This window comes from Pseudopodoces humilis, chromosome 1 (genome assembly GCF_049639895.1).
Source record: "Pseudopodoces humilis isolate 2021_Gansu_Grassland_sample_001 chromosome 1, ASM4963989v1, whole genome shotgun sequence".
NCBI lineage: Eukaryota > Metazoa > Chordata > Aves > Passeriformes > Paridae > Pseudopodoces > Pseudopodoces humilis.
The window spans coordinates 72,413,869-72,440,002 of record NC_142200.1 but is presented as its reverse complement, the minus strand read 5'-3'; the positions used below and the strand labels follow the sequence as shown (position 1 = coordinate 72,440,002).

Genomic DNA, 26,134 nt, shown 5'->3' with positions numbered 1-26,134 from the left:
GATTTGATCTAAACCCTGACCTACCTGAAATAATTACAAGCCTTCCTGAAGTTCTGAATATGCATTTCTATTTAAAAACTGCTACTGAAGTCACACCTGTCAGTCTGGTTTAAGCTTTTAATTTGTTCCTCAAGATTATCATACCTAAAATAAATGGTAACAGTTGATGCAATTGCTTCATGTGCCAAGAGTGACAGTGAGATAACATTTAGTGGAATAAAAAATGAAACTTTCTAAGCAACTGAATGGTTTATGATAAAGTTATGAAGGGCTGATTTCCAGTTTGTGAGACCTAGAGAAAAACAGGAATTACTTCAGATGACTTTTGTAATAGTGAATTGTCTTAGCTTGTGTTTCCATTCAGTGTTAATACCCTACTGTTACTTGAAGCTTTGCAAAGCGAATGCAGGCTAAAATCAACATGACTTCTGCCACTTCCAAGGGTGACTATAGCTCTCCCTTTGACATAATGCTAGGTAGCTGCTTTCTGTCACACAGTGTGGTTTGTATCATGCCAGCACAAGCAGATACAGAAAGTGGGAAATTCTCCATGCATTTTTCTTCTGCTGTGGAGAGTTGTGGTCATCCTCTTTCAAATGCTGAAGCGGTAACATTTTGATTCGTAAAAGATTGAGGATTTTCAGTGGTCTGTATGGAAACTAGGCTTCAGGAAATAGCAGAGATACCAAAATTAACCCATAAATATCTGGTAGTCCATTACTACTGGTAGCTTATTGTTGTTTTTCATATAAATTACAAATCTGTCTTTTGATGGTCTTTTAGAAGAATGGCAGTGTTCCTCATCTCTGTATAGGCTACAAAACACTTTGATCATGTCTCGATGTCACAACTATAAAATCTGGGGAGGGTGGGGGGAATTCCATTTGTGTGATTATGGTTAGCCCACTCACACAGAAAAGTGGGAGAAGAAGGAGTATGTGTGCACCAGTGTTGCATCCCTTTGTATGCTTAGCAAGCTCATGGCTAAGTCCTTTGTCTGCATGAGGTGGGAAGTCCATGGCAATGTGTCACTGACACCCTGGGGTACTTACATCAAAGCACTTCATAGGTAGAACAATGGCATCCTTGCATTGTCTTTTCATGGGCTTTCTCTAGCCTTACTATTGTCTGCAAAACAAGATAGCTTGCACTTGACATGGAGTGTATCCCTGGATATCTCTCCTGCCCTGTTATCTGGTCCTGTCATAGGAGCTTACACTTTGACTGTGTTTTAGGAAATTTTTCCTGATGCATATTCAACAGTACTGCCAAAGGAGAGGGTGCTCTTTATTTCCTTCCTTTTTTTTCCTTCCCTTCCCCCTTTCCCTCTCCTTTCCTTTCCCTCTCCTTGCAGTTTTCTTTCCTATCGTGCTTCTGCCCAGTACTCACAAAACTCTTGACCCTAGGAGGAATGGGCCCTTCTCTTCTTACTTCTATTCATGGATCAAGTAGCATGATTGCATTGTGTTTTTTCTGAACTCTGGATTGTGTTACTATCTTCACTGTGTTGCATCGAGAAGTGTTGCTCTTCTCTGTAGCAGAGCTTCACAACAAAACTTGCTATTCTCCCTTGAAGCTCCTGCATGTTTTACTTTTTACTTCTTTTGATGTGCTACAGTTATGAATGCGGATTGGTGCTGTAAAATTCATGGACATTTCTTTACAACTGGAAGTAGCTAGAAGAGATCCCTGACAGGCAAAATTGAAATTAAACTTCAGTTTGCAGCTGGCCATTATGTAGCAGCAGTTGCATTGCTGTCATCTGAGTGCCTAGGGTATGTCTCTATGGGCTGCTTCTGTATGAAGATTTTAAATAAACATGACAGGAGCCCAATACCCTTCTGTCAATTTTAATGTCATAGCAGCAAGTACTCAGAGCAGGAATACACAAGAGAATCTGTCTCCTCTCTTGACAGTGCAGGTTAATAATAGGAGTGCCATGTTGGTTAATACAGATGTTTTCCATAAATATGGAGGATGAAAATTAGAAACTTATTTGGCCTTTTGATAAATTACAGACATTCACTTTACACCTGCTCTTTTTGTGGCCATAGAATTAATAGATAGGCATTTGATGTGAAAGTTGTGTGCAAACTTCTTTTTTGGTAAAAAATTTACATGTATCAGTTTCAATATAATGTAAAAGGAGGCTTATAAGTGAATACAAGTACAAGCAGTAAATATCTCAAACATTAATTTGGTTTCTTGTGTTCTTATTTTGAGGTTTCTTGTGTTATTTTGAGCTTTTTGAGATCACAGCTATCTGGTTGTTACCAAAAACCTGTAGTAATGCATGTGTTTGGAGTTTTTTCAGCCCCTATCAGAGAACAGATTTTCATTGAACCGCAGTTTTTTGTGTCTGAGCAGCCTCAAATGCAGTCTGGCCTCCTGACTTATTTAGACCTGCCATGGGTAGGTGCTCTGGGAGTCATTTGGAGACTGAGAAGTTGTCACACTATTGTCACAGTACAGCAGGACTGGACAAAGTAAATCTGACCATAACAGGAACCCAATTCAGCCAGCCCCATTCAAGATGAGAATTAAGCATACCACTGGCCAGGAAGCTGGGCAGGGAGAGAGATCTCAGACAATGGCTGTATAGCACGGGAGATTTTAATTGGATATTTAAGTTCTGAATAATAAATGAGGTTGTTTGTTTCATGAGCACCAGGAGCATAAGTTGTGAAGTTTTCGTCTCCCCACCCACAACCAGCACACTACAAGTGGTGACCCCACATGTGAAGGCACAGCCTTTCCTGTGAGGGGGGAAGACAGGGACAGAGCATAGAGATCCTGTCCAAAACAGTGAAAAGCTGGAAAAAACAGGTGTGGAGAACCTGATCTACAGCGAAAAACTGAAGTAAGAGGCGTGTGGAAACAGCCGTCTAAAAAAAGTACAACAAGGTGAGCTGTTTGTGGTGAAAAATTGCTAAAAATACAGAATATTTTTTTTACTTACCCTTAAAAATAGAAGAAAATACTTATCAGAGCCATGGGAGCCTGGATATCAACCCAATCACCTTCAGTTTTGAAGGTATGGTCGCATTTTTTACAAGAGTGGGACTTAGAACATGGTGAAAGTTCATTATTAGCTTTAATAATGTGGGCAAAGAACCACGGATTGGACACAACCAAAGAGGCTGCCCTTGATACAAATACATGGGAACGAACTGGACATTTTGTATTTACGGCAGCCTCAAGGGGACACGAAAATGCTATATTAGTTCTAAAGCCTTATTGATTTATTTTCAACGAGACAGATGAATACTGGACTGGAGAGCAAGAACAGAGCTCCGGAGGGGCCAGAGGGAGCTCGGGACACCTTTCCAAACCCACGGGGGAAGAGCAGCACCAAACAGCTGCCCCACACGGCCAGGCTGCTCTGTATGCTCCCCTCGCCCCAGGACTGCTTTATAACGAGCTGTTTCTTGCAACCCCGCCATGCTGGAGAGCACAGGCAGCTGGCAGTGCCCTGGCGGGTGGACAAACCCCAACGTGCGATACCGAGCCGGATTGCGAAATCCTGCCACTTGGCTGGAGCGGCGGAGCAGGAGGGAATGGCGGGGCCCCAGGCTATGCCAACACTGCCGCAGCCCAAAGGAACACGGCAGGCGGCAGGGGTGTGGCTACGCCAAAGAGGTGCTGCGGTGCCATTCCAGAGTGCCCAGCGGCTGCCCCGAGCCGCTGTGCCACACGGAGCTGCCAGCCCGGGGGGCAGAACGCCGCCTCTTCGGCCCCAGAACGCGCGGCCGCCTCGCAGCCCCACACCACCCCCGGGACCACCCCCCAGCCACCGGCGCCGCCCACGCCCCTCGGCACCATGGAAACGCCTGGAACCGCCCCTGCCCAGAGCTGATTGGCTCAGCCCAGAAGCCGCGCCCGCGGTCCCGCCTCTGCTGCCTACCGCCTGCTGGGGGGCGGGGCCCGAGCTGATGTCACGTGGTGTCCGATCCATACCCGGAAGTGCACCAGAAGCAGAAAGCAGCGTCCCAGCGCCGGGCCCCGCACTCAGCAGAGTTCCAGCTTCACCACAGCTACAGCCAAGGCAATCCCAGCCCCAAGGAACCACACAGCAGAAGGAAACGCAAGATCCTCACAGAGAGAACCAAAGTCTTCACATAACAGCTCCAGCTCCACCACCACTCCTATCAAACACCATCCCAACACATGTTAACTACAGACTACAAAGCCCTGATGAAAAATGCATGCATGTCTACTCCAACCCACAGGTACTCAAGCTTGAAACTTTTATATATATATATGCATGAGAACTTCTAATCTGAATTACAGTGTTTATTATTATTGTTAAATTGTATCCTAAAAGAGGTATTAATCATTGGGTACAACAGTAGTCCCTTGAAAAGGAAAAGCTAGATGCACTAAAATCATTAGTACAAAACAGCTAGCTCAAGGACACATAGAGCCATCTATGAGCCCTTGGAACGCCCCAGTATTTGTCATAAAAAGAGAAATCTGGTAAATGAAAGTTTCTCCAACCTAAGAAAGGTCAGTTCTGTGAAGCAGAGCATAGATACTTTGCAAGCTGCTATGCCATCTTCTGCCATGATACCTACCTCCTGGGACCTTCTGGTAGTGGACTTGAAACCCAAAAAATGAACCCCAGAGGCAATGAACCCCAGAGGCAAAAGCTGCTCTTGAAACAGTAGAGCAAGGTACCACAAACAGAAGTCCACCACATATGCCCAGAGTGATACAAACTATATTTGTTCTCGTTGTAAATCTTCACCCTACTGGTATTACAGGGCAGTGGAACACTCACTGGCCTGATCCTCTGCACATCCTAGAGTGGATGTTTTTCCCTCATCAACCAAAAATGACTGCACCAACAGTATTTGAGCTAATTGCACAATTAATTATCAAATGTCATCACAGGTGTTTACAATTGAATGCAAAGGAACCTTCACAAATTATTATACCTGTGACACAAAAACACTTGGAATGGTGTTTTGCTAACAGTAAAGTTATGTAAAGTAATGTTAGTTTTAAGAGTAATGTTAGTTTTGCTAACAGCCTTGCAAAGTGCCCTGTAAAACTTCACAAGACAAATCACTTATCATTTACCAAGCCATAGATTGTTCAAGTTGAGAAACCATGTTGTCTCTTAAACCTCTGTATATCAGAGTTTACAGGTGGCTCTGGGGAAACAGGAAAAGCCATAGTAACATGCAAAGAGGAAAGTGAGTGGCAAACGTTGGAAAGTTATCAGAACGGATCTCCCCAGTTAGCAGAATTACATGCTGTAGCTATGGCTTTCCAACATTTTCCCCACATTCCTCTAAATATAGTAACTGATTCTGCATACATAGCTGACATCAGGCAGAGATTAGACCAAGCACTGTTAAAGGAAGTTGACAATGCACAATTATTTAATCTGCTAAAAACTCTGCCAAAACATCCTAGGCAGAACGTACCCCTATTATATCTTGCACATTAGGAGTCACACAAATCTACCAGGTTTCATCACAAGAGCAGACATGCTAGCGAGCCCTGCCTGGACAGCACCACAGCCAGACACACTGGCACAAGCAAAGACAATAACAATTTCTTCCACCAAGGGGTTCGGGCCTTAGAATGGCAATTCCAGCTGACAGACATGGAGGCTTGTAATATTGTTAGCACCTGTGCTGACTGCCAAAGCCACACTGCACCACTGCAGATGGGAGTAAATCCTTGTGGACTGCATGCTTTACAAATCTGGTGAACACAAATCAGTGTCACACACATCCCTGAATTCAGACTTTTAAAATATTTACACTTATCCATTGATACCTTTCCATCAGCTGTATGGGCTACAGTGGCCATAAGAGAAAAGAGTTGAGATGCCATTGCACATTGGCAGTCAGCCTTTGCTGTTTTGGGCATCCTTCACACCATCAAAACAGACAGTAGCTCTGCATACATCTCACAGAAAACAAGGCATTTCCTACAGGTCTGGGGTGTAGCACACCACACTGGTATTCCCCAATTAGCAACAGGACAAGCCATCGTGGAAAGAGCACATAGCACTTTAAAATGTATTCCTCAAAACAAAAGGGAGGAATGTCTGGTGAGACCCCACAGAGCTAAGGTAGTTAAGGCTATTTATACCTTAAATCATTTAACGCTATCAGAAAATTCCCAGTACCAAGTCATTTTAAATCACTTTCTATTACTACAATCATCTGGACATAAACTGTTGCCTAAGCCCAAGGTGTAATGGTGAAAGACCTTCTCACCAATAAGTGGGGAGGCCTGTGGAACCTCATTACCTGAGGAAGGGGATATGCCTGTGTTTCCATGGACACTGGAACACATTGGGTACCTGCTAGATGTGTCCATACTGCTCTACATCCTGCCCGAGACCAGAAGAAAAATCCTTCTGACAATACCACAACGGATGTGATGAAGAAGAGTAACCAGAACAACCTATTCACCTACCTCATGAAAATCTGAGACTCTTGCAAAGACAGTTCATTTAAAAACTCTGTTTACAAATTGTTTTTCTATTAAGTTGATTTTTTTTCTCAGAGTTCTAAAGGTTGAATGCTTTTTGTTTCTTGTTTATAGAGTTAAGGTATAGTTCTAAATATTTTTTTTTAGTTCAAAATAATGCTTTTTTAGTGTTAAGTTGTAACTACAAGTTGTTAGTTTACCTGTGGCATGGTAGATTGAAGGATTGTAATCATGCCTGCCAGCTCCCGGAAGTGAGTGTTGCAAACTCGGTTTAGTATGCAAAGCACATTGCTAGCTGAGGATAACTCGGTTTGTCAAATTAAGTGGAAAACGTTATGAATTAGACCCATGCTGTCTCCTGTCACCCTGTCTGCAAAGGGCCCTTACAGTTGGGACAACAGAGAGCATTTTATATTTTTTGATTTAACCAAAAAGGGTGAATTGTCACAGTACAGCTGGCTTAGACTGGACAAAGTAAATCTGACCATAACAGGAACCCAATTCAGCCAGCCTCATTCAAGATGAGAAGTAAGCACACCACTGGCCAGGAAGCTGGGCAGGGAGAGAGATCTCAGCCAATAGCTGTATAGCCTGGGAGATTTGAATTGGGTATTTAAGTGAGTTCTGAATAATAAACGAGGCTGTTTGTCTCATGAGAACCTGGAGCACGGGTTGTGGAGTTTTCGTATCCCCACCCATGACTGTCACGTTATAAGAAGTGACAACAGATACCCAAAATACGTTATTGCTACTTCTAGCCTTGCTGCATTCTGCTGACCTTTGCTATTCTGTGTTTTGCAGCTCTCTTCTGAATAAAATATTCAAACAATACCTCTACTTTACAGTTAAATGAACTGGGCAGAAATGATAAGATTTTCACCTTCTCAGCTTCTACCTTCTTGTGTTTTTCTCACTGCACTGACATTCTGTATTCAACAGCATCAAGATGTGTTTCCAGCTGGACTCCATCTTTCATCTGTCATCTATCTCTCTGCCAAGAGAGGAGTACAAAGTGCCACAACTGGCTTCTATGTCTCGGTAGGCAAGACATTGCAGTGCAGGCCCATGGTCATGAAATTCTCAGCATGGAAGTCCATTGCTGTCATGGGAACATGCATGGGGATGCACTTCAGCACCTGACATAAACGCATGGAAGATTTGGTATTTTTGATAATGTCTTTATCTTTGGTAATTTTGCAAATGCTTAAGTCTACCCTACTTCATTCCTTATTTTAGAGTTTCCTTTGAGTTGCATCACCATTTAAGCACTACTTTATGTCAGTTTTCATACCTCTCTTTTTTCCACAGTTAAGTAGTTACAGATTATAAAGTGGGCTAATGCTGCAGTCGCTGTATGGGAAAAGTTGGTCATTGGTGTTCACTAAGAGTTAATGGAGATACTGCAATAACAGTATTATTAACAGGGTTATTTAACCTTTATAAATCAACCAGCAGTTGGAGATTTGCAGACTATTTTTAAATCTTCTGAGTCTATAGAAAAGGTGAAATACTTAAATCTTAATTTTGTGATCAGAAGGCAGCATGAAAGAGAAATTTATTCTCTAATAGCAATATCATGTACAACAATATAGATAAGAGATGGTGGATCTCTTTCTTAAATAATTTCCTTTCATGGGTTATACATGAACTAAGACCAAGGATGAATGAGAGGGTGGTGAGATTAATCAGGCCATATGCTTCAATGCCTTAAAAGTGATTGTAATAGTAATGAATGTCAATCAGTTGCTATTAAATGTAATGACCAGTCATTTACCACCTCATTAAAAGATCAGAACACCCGATTTGCTTGTATGTGAATAGCAAAACAAATAGTAATTAAAATTTTCTGATAGGGCATTGCATTCTCTTGGGTTGTATTGGGGCACAGCCTAATACATGCGGACAAGAAAATTGGTAGTGTCTGTAGGTATGTGTAAGAATTTTGTGCATATTTGTGTATGTACTGTGTTTTGTCATGATTTGTCATCAAGGGGAAGTACTGCTTTTTACTTATTTTAGTATTTGCTGCATCACCTGGATGTTTGTAAGGTTGTTTCCTACTTCATCTACTGGAGACTGAGGTTCAACAGTGCCATCCTGTGGATGATCCTAAAGATCTGAAAGCTCAACACAATAAATTCTTATAGAATATCAGATACTTTTTGTCTCCATGCAATCAGAGAAAGCATTTCCCTCTGGTAGTCAGTCAGACTAATTATTACTTTTCTGTCCAGAAAATTAATAACCTAAACATATTATAACCAATGGGAAATTATTTCAAGCAAGCTGATGAGCAAGGTACTTGTTAGTTTTATTCTGTTGCTGAGAAGTGTGATTTTAATCATCTTGGAATTTTGCAGACAATGCCAAAATCAAAGGCAACTCCGTAAATTCAAGTAAGCACCCCTGTAATAACATATTGGGACATCTTTAGAGAAGCATTAGATGGAAACTAAGACTAGTTAATGTTCATGTTTCATAACCAGAAAATACAAATTCCCGAACAACCTTGAAGATTAAACTGGATGATTTGAAAAACTGGGCACAATACTTCCAATTGCAGAAATAGAGGGGCAAGATTAAAGTATGAGGTTTTGTTAATTAAAGAGGAAATACTGCTCAGAATACTTGGGGAACCTTCTGTTCATAGAGTACATATGCCAGGAAAAAGTAAAAACCCATAAAACTTGCTCTTATTAGGGAGCAGCTGGGGGAAAAATGGGTAACTGCAGATCATAGTATTTCATATATAGTTTTCATTTCACTTGCCTAAGCTAATTGTAAGGAAAGTGAATGGTGCTTATTTGGAAATGAGCAGGGAAATAGAGAGCAAGCAACCTTCAGTGGAAGGTTCTGCTCACTTTTCAAGTCCCTGCTGTTTTGTGGTGCTGGAGGGGCAAGGGTATGCTGTCTGTGTGCTGCCTTTGCCTGAAGGGTCAGGGGGCTGGGTGCAGCTCCAGGTTCTATGTTGGAAATCTCTTTGGTTTGCAGGAATTTCTCCTTTGCTTTCTCCATGCCTGTCACAGAAATTGCTCCTTTGCTTTCCACAGCTATAAGCCAGCTGAGTCGCAGTACATGCCACTGGATGATTTGATTAAAATAAGGAAACACCAAGTCACAAATTCCAGCATTATTGATGGATAATTTAAAATGATGAAGTAATTTGTGGTTCCAAAGTCTTTGAAAAACACGTATTTATAGATTCCGTATATCTGTTTGCCAGGCTTACTTAAAAGAGCAAAAAGGTGATCCCCAGTGATAAGACATATCATTAATTCCCACAAATATGGAAAGATAAATATGAATCATTCCCATTCTTTTATCAAAAATACGAATCATTCCAACTAGAAGATTAGTTTAATACAGTTTTAAGGATTTAACTTTCATCTAACATATTTTGACAAAAAAAATCATCCAGTCTAACAAAAGCCTTGCATCTATGTAGTTTTGTCCTTTTTAAAGTAGGCTAACCTGTTTTGAATATGGAAATTTTGAGATTGATGCCTTATTTTCAGGAGCTTCTACATTTAATTCTATTTTAAATGTATCTGCTATTAATAATTTTAAATGTAGTCTTTGGCAAGTGTTATTTTCTACTTATACTGTAAAGAAGGTAAATGAGAGAGAGCAATATTACCTATTCCTTTGTATACTCTGTGCTAATTGTTCTTAGCTCTCTGCTTATGTGGGTTCTTTGTGCTTTCTCAGCCATTTTTTCCATCTATATTTTTTGCTCTGGTTCTTCACTTATGGTGTTCCTGGCCTGATTAACATATTTTAATTGAGGTATACTGTGAGGTACTATTTTTACTATTGCTTTTTCTCATTCTTTCTTTGTCTTGGCATGTTCTTTTGCTTTTTCTGATCACCAGCATATATGGGGCACTCACCTTCTACACTTTCTGGCTGCAGTGAGACCCATTTCCCATTTTAGGAGCTTTTATGTTCATGTGAACAGGAATGATGCTTATGCATGGGGGTGTTTCCTGGTTTTGTCAACTCTTAATAGAGCCCTTTGGTTTGGATTGCACTGTGAGCACTGCTCACAGTTCTTCCTCCAGACGGGATCTGCTGTTCAAACTGCTGCTGGAAGCCAGCATTAGATCCAATCCATCCCATCAGGTGAGGGATGCATTAGGCAATTTGGGTGCTCCAGAGTGGCTGCAGGTGTTCATCCCCCCCACACCAATTTACTCTGCTTTGTTCTGCATTTGGGACCACTTGAAACAGCTGTGAATTTGTGTAATCTCTGTGTGTATACATGCACAGCCTCTGCACGTATGTGTGCACATTCACTGCATTTATTGATAGAATTAACTGTAAATTTCCCAGTTAAATTAGAAAACTGATTTAGTCAAATTCTCTGTTTTAATGGAGTTGGATAAATACTCATCTGCCCTATGTGTGTTCTGTGGCCTCATAGTGACTAGCTTCTATCACTGTCTTTACAGTATGTATATCATACTTCAGTTCAACCAGTCCCTCTAAGGTGAAGGCATAAGATTTTAGTATTATTAATGCCTTATTTAATCTACTTAATGATCTTTTCATGTTATTTCGTCTTCTTTGTGATTTACCTTCCATGTCAGATAAAAATCTTATTTAAGCTAAGTATTATGAAATAATAGAAATCTTTATTCTATTTGAACAGTCAGGATAAATGAATCTGGTAGAGAATCTGTTGTTAAACAGGTGCAGCATCGCACATATAAAATCAGGAAAAGTTCTCTGAACGCTTAGATCTTAACAGATGTGTTCTTTTTCTCCATATGTTAAAATAAGGATTTTCTCTGAAAGTATTGACACAAACACTAACCAGTCTTGGCAAACACAAAACTGTGTTCTTTACACAGTATCAGCTGTGGCTATTAATTAACTTTAAATAAATGTGTGCATTAAATAGCTGTAAAGCACATATATGTATAAATTAAATCAGTTTTTGTCAGGAAATAATTTTTTTTGCTTCCTTGTTTACTGATGCCTAGACAAAGGAATGCTGCATCTTCAAAGCAATGTCTGTCAAACAGATTTTCATCAGATTAAGTATATCCTCAGAACAACCATCACATCTTACAAAATACTGGAAATGTAGGTTGTGCTTTGCATAAAACACCAATAGAATTTAAAGCACTTGAAAGTGTATTGTAAATGTAGCAATGATAGCCTGTGCCTGTTCTCCATTTTTGTTTCTATTTTCAGGAGTTTCTTGGGAAAGATAATGAGTGATGTTGCAACACTGCAATCCCAGCAGATGTATCAGAGTGCAATTGCAGAGTTATGGTTGTGGCAGCTAATCTGGGTCCACAAAAGCCCATAGTTTGGGAGTCTGGTAGTAGAGATTGTCATAATAAATTCAAAGATCATCTGTGGAAAAATTTCTTTCATTAGGAATGAAATTAAATCAGTGACTGATTATCTAGGCCTTTCTCTGATCTGTTGAATTCTTCATTAGTATAGATGTGTGATTATATATGCTCTGGCCTGGTTCTGGTTCTACAGATCATCAAAGATATTGATTTTTTAAAGATTTTTTTTTCTGAAACAATGTAATCTGGTAGAAATATAAGGAAAGCCAGTGGCTTGACAAAGGATATAAATACTGACACACTCAATCATTCTCATTTCTGGCCAGCTTTCTGTCTTTTTCCCTGCTACAGGATAATAAATACATGGAAATGAACCTCCTATTAGGCTGGTGAGTCTTCTGTAGGAGCAAAGCATTTTGCCTGTGTAATGAGTTAAATAGAGAGATGAAGCCTTGTTACCATGTGCACCTGCAGCTAATCATGTTAACTTGGGACAGCCAGAAACAAATGCCAGGGTTTCTGCAAGATTTTTGTGGATGGAGGACAGAGGCATTTGAGTTGGAAGCTGGGTCAGCATTCCCATTAGTTCTTTCATTTAAAAGCTAAAAATCTAGTATGAAGCAGGAAGAGTTCAGTCAAAAATCCATGGAGATGGCAAACAAGGGGGAATACAAACACGTGTTTTGTTTTTATATTTTAACAAATAAGTTTTCTATATCTACTTAAGTAACTAAAACTGCAACTAACTTTCAACCAATCACTCTTTGTGCTTTTAAAAACTGCAGAATCATGGAGAAGAAGGAAGAAGAGTTAAAAGCTATGCCTTTTTTCCTCCATCTTTATTCTATGTATTAAACCCTCTAAAATCTATATTTTTCACCTCAGTGGCATACTAAACATTCTATTTCCTTCTACTTATTTTTTTTATAAATCCTGGTTTACCCAGGGATATGTGGAAGCCTTTCTGTCAGTGGCAAATAGGATTAATACTTTTTTGGAGAATAGAACAAACAGAGAAACGGCTCTTCATTTTTGGATTCCTACACTGCTAACTTTTGTCTTCTTTATAAAGATGTGCTAGCTGCTTCTGAAATGCTACCTGAAGCATAAACCTCAGACTGGATTTTAGCTTACCTGAAGATGACGATGATCTTTAAGTGATCTTCAGTCTAATTCCTAAGACAAAAGAATGTACAATTAAATTAAAATAAGTATGGAAATCTACCAAAAATTCTAACTCTATCCAGCTCTATCATGTACTTGGGAGACTTAACACTTGCAAGTTTGGGTGCTTTGAATAATAATAAATAGCAGGACATTTCAACAGGAGACTGGGGTTTCTGAGAAGATTTTTGCAATTTGCAGTGGTAAAAGATGTGTTCAAAATAACTGTTATGCAAGAGATTCCTTCTGGTTGTCATTTTTGGCCAAAGCCATGGAGCATTGCAGTTGTTTTTAAAGCAAGAATTATGAACCATACAGCAGGTAATATAGTGTAGTAGTTGGTGAACAGCTCATGGTGCATTCAGCAAATAGAGGCTCTGTTGGGGAAATGTTGATTTGAATTTCATGGATTATCCAAGCGTAATGAACATTCAAAGGTCATGTTAAGAATATTTTTTTAAAAATTCATCTGATTTGACTTTTTCACTATCCAATATTGGTAATAATACAATGTCGAGCAAAAACCAGTTTCTCTGAGTGTGACTAAAGCCAGATTCCATGTATAGTTGAAGAATAAATTGCCATACTTTTTTTTTTTCCTATTTACTGTTCATTTCCTTTATAATGTCATGGTGTAAGTGTGTGAGTCATAGCTTGAGCCACTGCAGTACATCTGTATTTTCTCAGAGTTATTTCTTTGAGTTTGTTACTCATCCAGTAAGTCTCATGCAGACTGTAACATACTAATTTGCTCAGTACAATTAGAATGAAATGGAAGTGTTTTGCTATTGGTCTTTGCTTGTTGTTAGCTTGTACTGACAGAAAATTGGATTGAAAAAGTCTAATACAGCTATCAGTTATTTCCTATTGCAGGAAATACCACTGTTACTCTTCCATGGAAGTATTTTAGAGCAGAACTCTCTTCCTTTCTCATTTTTTTCTAACCTTGTCTTTCTGACTTTTTAAAACTTTCTAGAAGAAATGCTGAGCCTTATTAAATAACCAAGCTGTTCAGAGACTGAGTAGCAATACCGTGACTTAAGCAGGGCTCAGGCAATATTTATGAGTTCATTATATTAAGTCTACTACTGTGCTACTTGTTATCTTAACTTCACATAACATCATGGTAATAAATTTTTACAAGCTATGTAGTTGTGAAGTGCATCATAGTAATCACTATCATTCCTCTAATAAGTGATTTGATTTGTGTGTGTTCTGTGTTGTTCCAGCCTTGTGAGCTGTAACATCTCAGGGTAGAACCCTTCTTGTGATCCAGGTTAATGAACCAGCTGCTCTGAGTCCTCAGTTACAGATGTTCTCAGGGGGAGGGACACCTTCACTTCCCCACTCTGCTTCCTTGTGTAGTGCCTCAGGTTACATGGTTTTCTTACAAGAGAATTACCTCTGTTGTGGAGATTTTCTGGAGCTCCAGGTCTCAACCCTTCTGCAGACGCCAAGTAGTTTTACTTGCCATGGAAGCACTGAGGTTGCTGAGTGTCTGTAATTTAGACACTGGCAATGCCAGCAGGGTGAGCAGTTGAATGTGGCTGTGCTGTGGCCTCCAGGTGGTCAGTTCAGGAGATCCGTGACCCACGGAAACTGATGGCTTGTGCTGACCAAGCTTCAGAGAACTATGGCTGTGGAGAGTCTATTCCTATTGGTTTGGATGGAGAGTCTGCAAATGAGAAACCAGGAAAGGCTTTGCTTTATGTTTTTTAATATTTGTTTGATTGCAGACATGTTCCTTTTTCTTGTAATAGAATACCTGCTTGAAAGTCTATGATTTAAAGTACAGAATGTTACTCTTTCTGTGACTCTGAATCCTTATGCAATTGACTGACAGATGTAAACTTGAAATTTATTTTATTCTCTAACACAGCAGTGACTTTAGTCCAGCTACAGTTTTCATTATGCAATACAAATACGCTAAGCCTAAAGTACTGCTGGCAGTTTATGTATAAAATTTGAGGATTAAGAAACCAATGCAAACAAAGACTTGGCTTTAAGAAGCGGTATTATTGAACTAGCCTCTTTCTGCTGTCACAATCAATGTGAAGTAATAGAAGCCGGAACTTACAGGTGTGGTTTTAGCTGCAATAAGTACTATTAAGGCAATAGTCATTTGAAGAGGAAGTTTATCTTTCTATTTGAAACATTAATCAGATTCCAAAAATGCCTCCTTTTTTTTGCACTGTATGTGTGATTTCCTTTTCATTTTTGCTTTCTAAATAACTGGTACAAATAATCCCTCTGATTTTTTTCAGCCCACCTAAGCCAGCGGTATTCATCTCCGGTGTCATTGCTAGGGTAAGATTATCAGTAAATTTCTCTCAATGAGTAAAACTACTGTAAGCTTTTCAGAATTACCACCAATCAGAACAAAATCAATATTTTTCATACCCCTTTCTCTTTTGTAAGAAGAGGCTTTGTATTTTCTATAGTTGTGTAAGGCCCTTTGACCATTCTTTCTGGGTTTGTGTGAAACAGAAATTATTCATTGAAATAATTTCCACCATTTTTCTTTGAATTTTAGCACTTTATTGGATCATCTTTTTATATCTAAGCTAGATATTACTGTATTAATTTCCTTTGGAAGTGGCTGCATATTAAACTGCTGCTGTAGTTCAGTCTGTGATGAGGAACAACCCTCCTGCCTGTAAGGATACGTGCTTGAAGATAGTGCATTTCAGCTGCCATATGTGCCTTGAGGTACTTGAGATTGAGGGTGTTATTCCCTGGACTTTAAGAGCAGGCAGGACCTGTAAATCCTTAGTATTAACTAGCCATTAATGTTGTAATCAGTAATTCGTTCATTGTGGCAGGGTTTTTATCATGGCTTTATGTGGTTACCTTACATCACTGGGGTTTGTAGTGTGGTTTACTATAAGATGCTGTGGTTGTGTCAGATGGCATAGGTGGAAAGAATGAGCTGATGCCATTTTCCTTAGCCCATAAGGAATTGGCAGTTGGCAATATTAGGGGAGGGAAGGTAGAAAATGTTGATCCAGTCTAAGGAGAGCAGATCTTTGAAAATTGGTAGCGAGTTGTAGTAGAGAAAAAAATGCAAAATGTAACAAGTTAACACAGTGATTAAAACAAAACCAAAACAAAATAGTGTAAGGTTGTTGCCCTATGAGCTAGTGGAATCTGGAATAGCCAGAGTTTCTGGACTATGATGTGTTTGTCCCACTTTCTGAAGGGGGAAGTTGTAGTGGCTGTTGTCCCCCTGTCACTGAGTACTGATAGTATTTGTTTCCTGTTGCTTTTTGAAAGCCTCCTGGGACTGACCCTAGAAATGGCAATGGTAAATAGGTGACATATAGGTAACTCCTGGACTGAGACTGCCCAACAGCAGCACCTGAGAGCTAACACTAGCAGATCTAGTTAAAAGAGCATGTTAAAATTAAAATCCAGCCATCCCTAAAATTTGAATCATAAGTAGTTTTAGATTCTGCTTTCTTCCTAAAGAACTGGCATTGTTCAGTCTGGAAAAGAGAAGGCTTTGGGGTGACTTAGCTGCAGCCCTCCATTGCCTGAAGGGAGCCTACAAAAAAGACTGAGAGAGTCAAATTACAAAAGCATGGAATGACAGGATGAGGGAGAGTGGATTCAAACTGAAAGAGTAAGTTTAGATGAGATGTTAAGAAATATTCTTTACTTCGGAGGTAGTGAGGCACTGGAACAGGTTGCCCAGAGAAGTTGTGGATGCCCCATCCCTGGAATTGTTCAAAGCCAGGTTGGATGGAGTCCCAAGTGATCTGGTCTAGTGGAAGACATCCCTGCCCACGGTATAGATGTTGGAACTGGATGATCATTTAAGGTTCCTTCCAAATCAGGCCATTCTACAATTCTGATTCCTACAGCAGGCTTTTTGTTCAGGTATTTTTCATGCTGCCTTAACTTACTTTTAAAATAGTCTGTTCTTTCTAGTGGCTTGTTGAAAACCAAACACATCTGAAGATAGGAATATTTTGGGTTTTTTCCCCTATGGTCACATTAAGATTCTTTATTATTGGATAGTGTGTGTAACTGGAAGAAGTGAAGCTTGCATAAGAAAAATTTTGAAGTTGGCTAAAAGAATAAAAACATAGAATGTATACAGGGGGACTCCAAAGTAGCATGCAACACTGTTTTCCATCTGATTTTCATGTTTTTTAGAATTTACATCAATTAGAACTGGCAAGTACACTTTTAAGATTCCTGAAACTTTTCCTGCTGTGTTCTCCAAACAGGGTGATAAGGACTTCCCTCCAGCTGCAGCTCAGGTGGCTCATCAGAAACCACATCCTTCAGTGGAAAAGCTTCCACACCCACAGCATGTCAAACAGCACATCCACCAGCCTCGCAAATGAGCTCCCCATCAGGATCTCTGCCAAACTGCTCTCAGTGAATAAGTTTTCAAGAGAAGACAAAAATCCTTTAGGATTCACACTGTCAAATCTGTAAAATTGACATCTAAAATAATATGCTCTTTCTTTTACTTTAATTCTCAAGGGTTAATAAAAACGAAGACGTTCAGTTGCTATCCTAGATGGAAAATTCTGTATTGAGTATTTGCTGATCAGGGGTGCTTTTTTATAAGATTTTCTTACTGTCAAGATAAAAACTTTAGTATGAGTAATATGATTAATGAGCTTAAAAATTGTACTTTTAGTTGTGGATTCATAATAGCAGATAGTTAATGTAGCTTTTATGCTAAGCCAGTAAGAAAGAACAGCCCTTCACTGTCTGGAGGGAGTTTGTTGGGTGTGTTGAGACAGAAGTTAGTGGTTGATTATGTAGTTATGTCTGATTATGATTATGTAGTTAGTGTCTTGATTATGTAGAACCCTTACAGCCTTCAGTATCCTACAGTGTTACACCCCAGTGCCCTCTGGATTCAACCAGGGAGATGATGAAGGGGCTCCCATACATTCTCAAGTGAGCAGAGATCCAGCTGAATCTTCTTTATACCCCTTTGCACTCTCACAGTCTTGCTGAGATTTTTCCCTCTGGTGGTCTGTGAGTATGGAGAGGAGAGAGAAATCAGAAATACAAGAACACTGCTTCTGTAGACAACTCATTTGCAATCTCATGAGTCTCAATGGGGGCTGTATTTTTGAGGTGATGATTTCACATTCCAATACCAAGCTGAAGGAATTTGTGAACCTTCATATTGAACTTAAAATAAGTTGGTGAAAAATCTGTTTACTTTCTTAAATTTAGAATTTGAGATCACCTTTTGAAGTTGAGATACCACGAATAAATATGTTTATGATCCAACCTCTTTTGCGCATCGTATTTTTTCCTAGTCTTCTTAATCTGAATGACAGTAGTGATATGAGGAAGTGAAAGGAAAATTATTTCCAAATAGAGCAATTGTTTTATTTTTACCACATAATTAAATCATTTGGTTTCTCAGTTCAGAATAACTTCGCTCTATGATTTTCCTTCCATAACTCACCTCTGTAAAAACCTGGAAAAAAATTTTGTACATTCTACCTATTTTAATGTGTTCTTCTGTTTTTAACTGACTACAAATACAATGCAGCCTTTAAAAGCCTCCAGGCTTATAAAGTTTTAATGATGTCAAAAACGTGAGAGATAATGCTGCAACCATTCACCTGGCAAATAAGTGAAAGTTTAGGGTTACTTGGGGCTTTACTAGTTTATTTTTGGTTAAAAAACAGTAAGGAAAATTTAAAAATTATTATTTTAAAAAAATTCTGCAGATTTAATAATTATTTCCTGAGTAGCTGATTTAAAACAACTACAACAAAATACTGGAAAATATGGCCCATTTCACAAGTGGAATAACTCACTTCATGTGGGTGCGAGGGACCTGACATTTCCATCTCTTTATAGGCTTGAAATGGAAATGATGTTTTGCAAATTATTTGCATGGACATATTTATTTGAAAGCCAAGGAAGGATGTACAATCTATATATACAGTCCTTACTTTCAATTTGATTAGAAACTATACTTGCCTTAAGGAAAGAATGTTTATAAGAATTATTCTGTATTAGAATGTGTGTAATTTTTCAAATCTGCTTTCTGTTTCTGATGTCGGTGCAGCAGAGGCCTTGTTTGTTGTTTCTTATGAGTGTACAAGGGATTCACACCTGAGCAACTCATTCATTGTTGAGCCTCTTGGAACCTCTGCAGAAGATGATTTGCTGGCAGGAATGTTTGCAGACTAAGGACAGGAGGTGGTTGATGGTGCACCGTAGCCGTCCACGTGCTGCGTCGGCAATCATATCGCAGTCAGTTCTGGTACCTGCTGGCCTGAGGGGGAGCTGGGTGGGATTCATCTCTGCCTCGTGCTGTGCCTGCATCTGAAGCAGGTCGGTGGTGTTGCAGTCAGGACAGTCAGCAGAGTTTAGGTATGGCATCATTGACCAAAGGGAAGGCTCTTTCAGGTTGAGCTCAATCACTCTTGGCTCCATTGACAGCCGTGGAAAACTAAACCTCAGTGTGGAGGCACATGGTGAGGTGGGGCTGGGTACCTCCGCTCCATGTCTTGTAATAGGTAGAAATGGTTCTGAAAGCTATACCACATCCTTTCTGACAGTGAAAGTTAGGAGGATGGATGCTTTCAAATTACAAACTACTGCTCCTGGTTGTTAATGCAATATATACAGCATACATAGATAATACCTGAGTTTTGTCTTTGATTACTTAGATAGATGTGTTTGTACAATGAAGTATGGCTCTTAAGATAGCTTTTAGAATGCTGAAAATCATACATGATTAGAAAATGTCTCTGAATGAAAGATTATTATATATTGTTGGGAGGTATCCATGTTTATACATAGGTGTCCTTACCCAAGCATTACCTTGTCCAAAATAATCATAACTGGTGAACTGGATTTCTTACCGATGGTTATTGATACTTCTAAAATATGTTACAATAGCATATAAGGACAGGAGATGTTCGGATGTTACCTTGAAATAACTGCAAAAGAAATTTTCTGTAATCGTCAATGTGGCAATAATGCAACAATAAAGCATGAAGTTGTATATTGGGCTATTTTTTTCTCTGTAAGTGCATTGTAAATCAGCAGGATGCAGCTTTGTGGGATTTATGGGATTTTATTACAGACTGCTGCATGACTAATCAGCATTTTATAGACAGTGAAATTTATTATGAAGTTTTATGACACAGTGGATGTGCTGTTTTGAATAGTTCAGTCTTACGTAAAATAAAAAGTAGATGCTACCAGCTAGAATGGGAGTTGCTGTTTTCTACTATGAAATTGGAGAAGCTTGTTCAGCCCCTATGAAGCTAGAGAATCTAAGCCTGGTAATAAACCAGGATGGTAAAGGAAATAAAATGTAACATTTTCCATTGCTTTCCAAGTTCTGGTCTTTCAGAAAAAGCAAGTATTGTAATCACAAAAGATGACAAGCTTTTCATAAAGCTGCAGTTAACATTACATAACACATTCTGTAACATAAGTGATTTGATGAAGAATATGGAGGAATTGCCGCAGTGTTTCTGGGATCTTTCTGATACTTTGGGCATTCTATATTTAATATATGTGTAGTGTGTATATAATACAGCAAATATATTTGATACAGTGTAGAGGTGGTAGCTACTGCCCAGGGACTGTTGCAGCATTATGTCCTTAGACTCTGTGCTCACATAGTCATAGAATTGCTTAGGTTGGAAAAGACTCTTAAACATTGAGTCCAAGCATTAACCCAGCGCTGCTAAGTGTCGGGATTTACCGGAGCCGCGGAAGACAAGCCTCATGCTCTCATGGTCAGCAAGTCTCGTTTATTAGCAACTCTAAAACCACTTATATAACATCAGTAATTAGGCTCATACATAGTGCAAAAGAAAGCTCATTATTGGATATTTCATTTAAGGTCAACTCCACCTAATTCTACATTCCTGTGATCGCTCATCTATGCTGAATTCACATTCTTCTGATCACAGCATCCTGTTCTCAGTTAACAGTTATCACTAAGGCCTTCCTGACTTTGCAACATCTCACACCAACTGTACTCCATTGTCTAGCTCTTTCCCAGCTAACTGCTGCATGGGAATATGACCTTTGCTCTCTAGCCATTCCTCCACAGCTAAGTCCACCATTAAACCCTAAAAGCCACATCCACACATCTTTTAAATACCTCCAGGAGTGCCCAGTTCCCTGGGCAGCCTGTTCTAAAGCTTGACAACCATTTTGGTGAAGAAGATTTTCCTCATGCCCACTCTAAACCTCCCCTGGCACAACTTCAGGCCATTTCCTCTTACATTACCTTGTCACTTGTTACCTTGGAGAAGAGACCAACCCCACCTTGCTACAACCTCCTTACAGGCAGTATGCCAATATGGGTACAGTTTTACAACAGGGGGATATGTTGCTGGTCAGAGGCTGCAGTGATATAAAGAATTAAGAAGATGAATCTCTGTTTTAATTTAAATTCTTTGCACACCACCCTCTCGCAAGATAAAGACATTTAATTATAACTGGTTACAGCTAACATTATCTGCTATATAAGAATGCAGAGGGATGCAGATCACAGTGACTGGCTGGCTCAAGAATAAACTGAGTCAAGTCTGCAGCAGTAAATCGTGGGATTTCTTCAGCAGATGAGTAAAGTAAATCAGCATGTAGCTGTAACCTTTGGTAAGTGCTGTGCATGATTCTATTATATAAAATTAATAAAGGTAATTTCTTGGTAATGTGGAGGGTTTGTATTTTGCTTGTCCCTATGTTTTTGTGTCTCCTTCAAGAATGTGCATTCGTTGATTTTCTTCATCTCCCTCAGAGAAAAAACTGCAGCTAGTGTATACTATTCCTTGAATTATAAAATGGAAGCAACTAGCATTCAGCTATAAGGCCTGAGAGGAGAGGTGGAGTGCATTGTATTTGACAAAGCACTCTGTGAACAAAGAAGTAATTTCTATTGCAGTGACTGTTTTCCTTCACTTCAGAATGCTGATCAGAGGTGAGAAAAAGAATGTGATGCATTTTTCTGGGAATGTAATTTATTACTATTTGGAGCTGACAGGCATGCATGGTTGCTGATGATTTTCTGCAAATCACAAATGCTGTCAATGACAAAACTGAAATGCAGCATACTAAAGCCATGGCAAGCATAGATCTTGCAAGTGACCTTGAAAGAAGCCCTGTAACATAATCTCTGCTTTCCAGCTTACATTGGAGGTATTTTTAGAAAATGTGAGTGTCTATCCTCCTTTCTGGCAGAGAAGTGGCAGGTTATGAAGGTGTGTAAAATGAGTTCTTACGAGCCATGTGTAGTAGCTGCTCAGGTGTCAGTGGATATCTGATACCATGTTAAGATGGATAGTGACATCACTTTGTTACATGTAGTGGAGCAAGTGACCTGGAGAGCACAGCATTGAAATCACAGTTTCCAAAGCACAGAATACTCTGAGTCAGAAGGGATTCACAAGGATCCAACAAGTGAATGGCCCATAGGGGGACTGGACCCACAACCCTGGTGTCATTAGCACCATGCTCTGGCCAACTGAGTTAATCTCAGGGTCACAATGGAACCCACTTGGCTTCTCTCTTAAACCAGAAGTGCCTTTTGAAATACAGAACAGTGGATTTAGTTAAAATGAAAGTTAGCCATGTTTCTGTATGCTGATAGCAGCTGAAATGACAAATACCTTGTCAAGTTTCAAATGTGCCTGAAACCATGTGTTCAGTTCCTTTCAGAGTAAAATTGTACCAAGTGTGTCAGTGTTTGGGTCTGAAGGGAGACATTGCCTTTTTACTTGTTTTATGCTTGCTTGTGAACTTAATGTATTTAACTGAAAACTTTGCTTGCTATTAAAAAAAAATGCCTTATTTCTGTGCACCTCATCTTAAGCTATATTTAATTTTTGAAGTGATATCTCTGAGGAATATAAAGGTCTTCTTGCTTTGTCTTTTGGAGACCAGCAGATTGGGGCACATGGCAGTGGAATGTTGCACACTTTATTTTACTTTCTGGTTTATTTAAATCAGCAGTGAACAGGAGCTGTGATTAGAGAAGTAAAGCCTTAAATATTAAAAGCAGAACAGTAAATGGATCAGCACAGAAGTAAATTCAGTTGTGCTCTGTAAAGCTGTTGTTGGAAGATGATAAGAGAAAAGAAGAGCTATCATATTATTTCAGAACTGTATACTGGCCATTTCTTATGCTGCTCAGTGACCTCAATTTCCCCTGCTAATTATATACTGAGAGGACAATTTTTTGATCCATAAATCTACGTGTCCTTGAAATTTTTTGTGTGGAAGAGGCCTTTGGATGAAGGAAATCTACAAATGCAAGTGCATTTTGATAAATTCTGGTTCTTCTAACCTACAAGGTTAAACATAAAGAAATATATATTATCTCTCTTCACTGCAAAAGGCAGCATGTATGTGCATATAGGATGTAAAACTAAGACATACTCTAGTTGAACTGAGACCTAATTAATATTCATGTGCGTGTCTATGTCCCTACAATGAGAGAACAGTTAGTTTTAAAAAATAGGATGTAAGATTTCCTTCATCCCAGAGGTGTTAAGCAATGGGAGATCAGATTATTTGGACCATGTAGTTTGGGTGAACACCTTTAACACCCTTTTTGCAGGTGACTAGTGTTGCATCTGAGTTGCTAATAAAAACAACCCACATAAAAAGCTGATTCCTTAGCTAATTCCTTCCCTCTAGACAAGAGATAATGAATAGAAAATGCCAGAATTCTCCTTTTAGGGCCTGATTTATTACCCAGAACACAATAAACATTAGCTTGCTGCTGATGTGACAGTTGTGACAGCTGGAGGGGTTTGGAATGAAAGGCTGAAGCCTTAAATGAGCCTGTCAAGTGAGCTTGTTATGAGGATCTTGGTTAAACACTCAGACTTTGCTTTTTGTGGCCCCAAAGAGCTTCTGCAACATCTACACTGAAAAATTCAGTGTTAGAACTGTTCTTTGCATGCCAATGGCTGGCTTACCACCAGTCAGTAGTGGCTAAGGTAAATACTTATAGAAACTATAGAGCTTGATCTATTGTGATCCATAATACTCCTCTCCCCTAGATGCATATGTTTAGTTTGTTTGTGCACCTGGTTTTGTACCTGGCTGTCATGGTGTGCCATCCATGTGTGTCACTCTCAGATGACTGGTCCTTCATGATAGGAATGACTTTGTTAGTGGATGCAGGATAAAAGACAGAAGCTTTAAAGACAGAATCTATACATTAAAAAGCATGGAAAATGTTAGCAATGACATCTGTTACCATGTGACCCCCCACTGGGACATTTAGGATTCCCACAAGTGTGGGTTCCTTCAAGGCAGGTTACTTTCCCATCCCATGCAGGCCACCAGTCTTTTAGGATTTCTACTTTGTGTTTGTAGTCCTATTAACTTCAGTGATACTCTCCAAGGAATTAAGGTAAATTCAGATTTATTTTGCAGGATTGAAGAGTCAAACAAGGTATTTTACATGAGGTAGAGACCTCCAAACATCCCTCTTTTCAAACACTGTAAGGTCTGTCAATCTGAAAAGTGGTGGAGAAGTCTTGTGGGCAGAACCTTTCCTTTATGTGTTGTGTTTGTGGAGTTCTGTAGAGGGATGGTGATGTTACAGAGCTGTGTCCCATCTTCAGTTCTGCAGCTTGGTCACTACTAAGCTACTTTTTAAACATTGATTTCTGGGCTTTTTCCTTACAAATGTGTTATAAAGCTCTGGCCTCAGGCCATGAAATGTAATTTGTTGTGCAAAATATGACGCTAGACTGTTGTTTTGTAGGCCCCATGATTTCAAAAATAGGGGACTGGAATTCAACAGAGCTCCTTGAAAGAAGGAGCACCTGTCTGTGCAGTGCTCCTTGCTGGAACAGCAAGTTTAGAAGAAAAGATTATATGAGGGAGAATATGAGTTATTTTGGAAACAGTCAAACAAAATGCTTCAGAGTAAATTAGCTTATGAAATAGAAAGGGGGGTAAGAATAACTGTTCTAACACACAGGTGTACATGTACATCTAAACATATACATGTTGTATAAATCAGTATACTTGATTTTAATAACTAAGGGGAAAATATCCTAATTGTTTATTTATTAGTAAAAAAGTGTACAGTCTGTTTCAGCAGAAACAAGCATAAGCCCAACCAGAGCTCCTTTTTGAGGAATGATGTAGACATTAGATATAAATGTATATTTTAAAAATTATATCCTTTGTTTATTTACAAAAGCAGTCCCAGGGTTACTGCTCTGCAGTTTCTCTTTTACTTATCTGTTGCTTTGCCTTCAATCAAGCAAGATTGCAAAACAATTGGCAAGATGTCAGCCCAGCCTGCAGGTGCTATTGAAATGCCTTCAAGAGTCAGAATCAAACAGAAACTTCACTCTTGATTTATTGTGCTCTATGTTCTGAAAATACAAATGTTTCTGTGGCTGAGGTTATAGAGTGAAAAGCACTTGAGGAAGAAGAGCTGTACCAATTACAGAAAAACAATTCTAAAAAGCATTAGTGACCCAGTACTAGTACTCTTAAGAGGTGGCTGAGTAAAGATGGCACCTTCATATTCATTTTGAGCACTGCATTTTGATAGCTTAGGATTTGTACTCAAGGTAAAATGCTAGGGCCAATGTAAATGGAGAATATCACTTTGATAGCATTATAGTTCTAATAGGTAATACGAGCTACAGAGAATGAATATGAGCCCTGTATATTTTTTTCAGGCATGTTTGTTGGCATTAATAAACAGAGAGCTGAAGACATTTTGCCTTTCATCAGCTGTGCAGCAGAAGCTCTTCAAGTGTAAAAGGAGAGGTGAACTTGCTTTTATTCTGCAAACTTAATAGAAATGCTTCTTAAAGTGAAATCTTCGATCCCTGTGTGCCTGGAGTCACTGAGAGGCAGCGGTGTCTAACATGTAGGCCTGCATCATCTGCTGGTATCTCACTCCCCAGTGCTGCCAGTCTCAAGGACAGTCTGTCATGACACGTCATGGTCTGGCTCCTGCCTGTGCCTCACAAAGGCACAGATTAATTTGTCTGTAGCCACTGGTACTGTTTTGTGGTGAGCTAGACTGCTTAGAGGTGGGAATTCATTCAGGTCTGGGGAGGTAACTGACCCAGCAGTGGCTGGGAAAGCATCCAGAGGAGAGAACTCAAGTGAACTTTTATCTTTTTACTCCCTAAAACTGCTAGTGGATACTGAACATCAAGTAGGCGTTTTCTGTAGATTTGCTGAGGGAAGGTTTAGCTGGTGAACAGAAT

General features: G+C 39.4%; 1 protein-coding gene across 4 annotated transcripts in view; it reads left to right on the top strand.

The window, feature by feature from the left end:
- Nucleotides 1-19,923, top strand: part of DAP (death associated protein) — a 49,518-nt gene extending 29,595 nt beyond the window's left edge. For 2 of the 4 annotated variants that reach the window (XM_005531708.3, XM_088064203.1), the window contains exons 3-4: nt 15,188-15,230; nt 17,156-19,923. In XM_005531708.3, the coding sequence (XP_005531765.1) occupies nt 15,188-15,230; nt 17,156-17,275 (163 nt within the window). In that variant the 3' untranslated portion in view covers nt 17,276-19,923. Of the gene's footprint in view, nt 1-3,260; nt 4,230-7,392; nt 7,492-15,187; nt 15,231-17,155 lie in introns of those variants that run through there. The other 2 variants (XM_088064179.1, XM_088064187.1) reach the window with 2 other exon arrangements.
- Nucleotides 19,924-26,134: the final 6,211 nt, after the last annotated feature.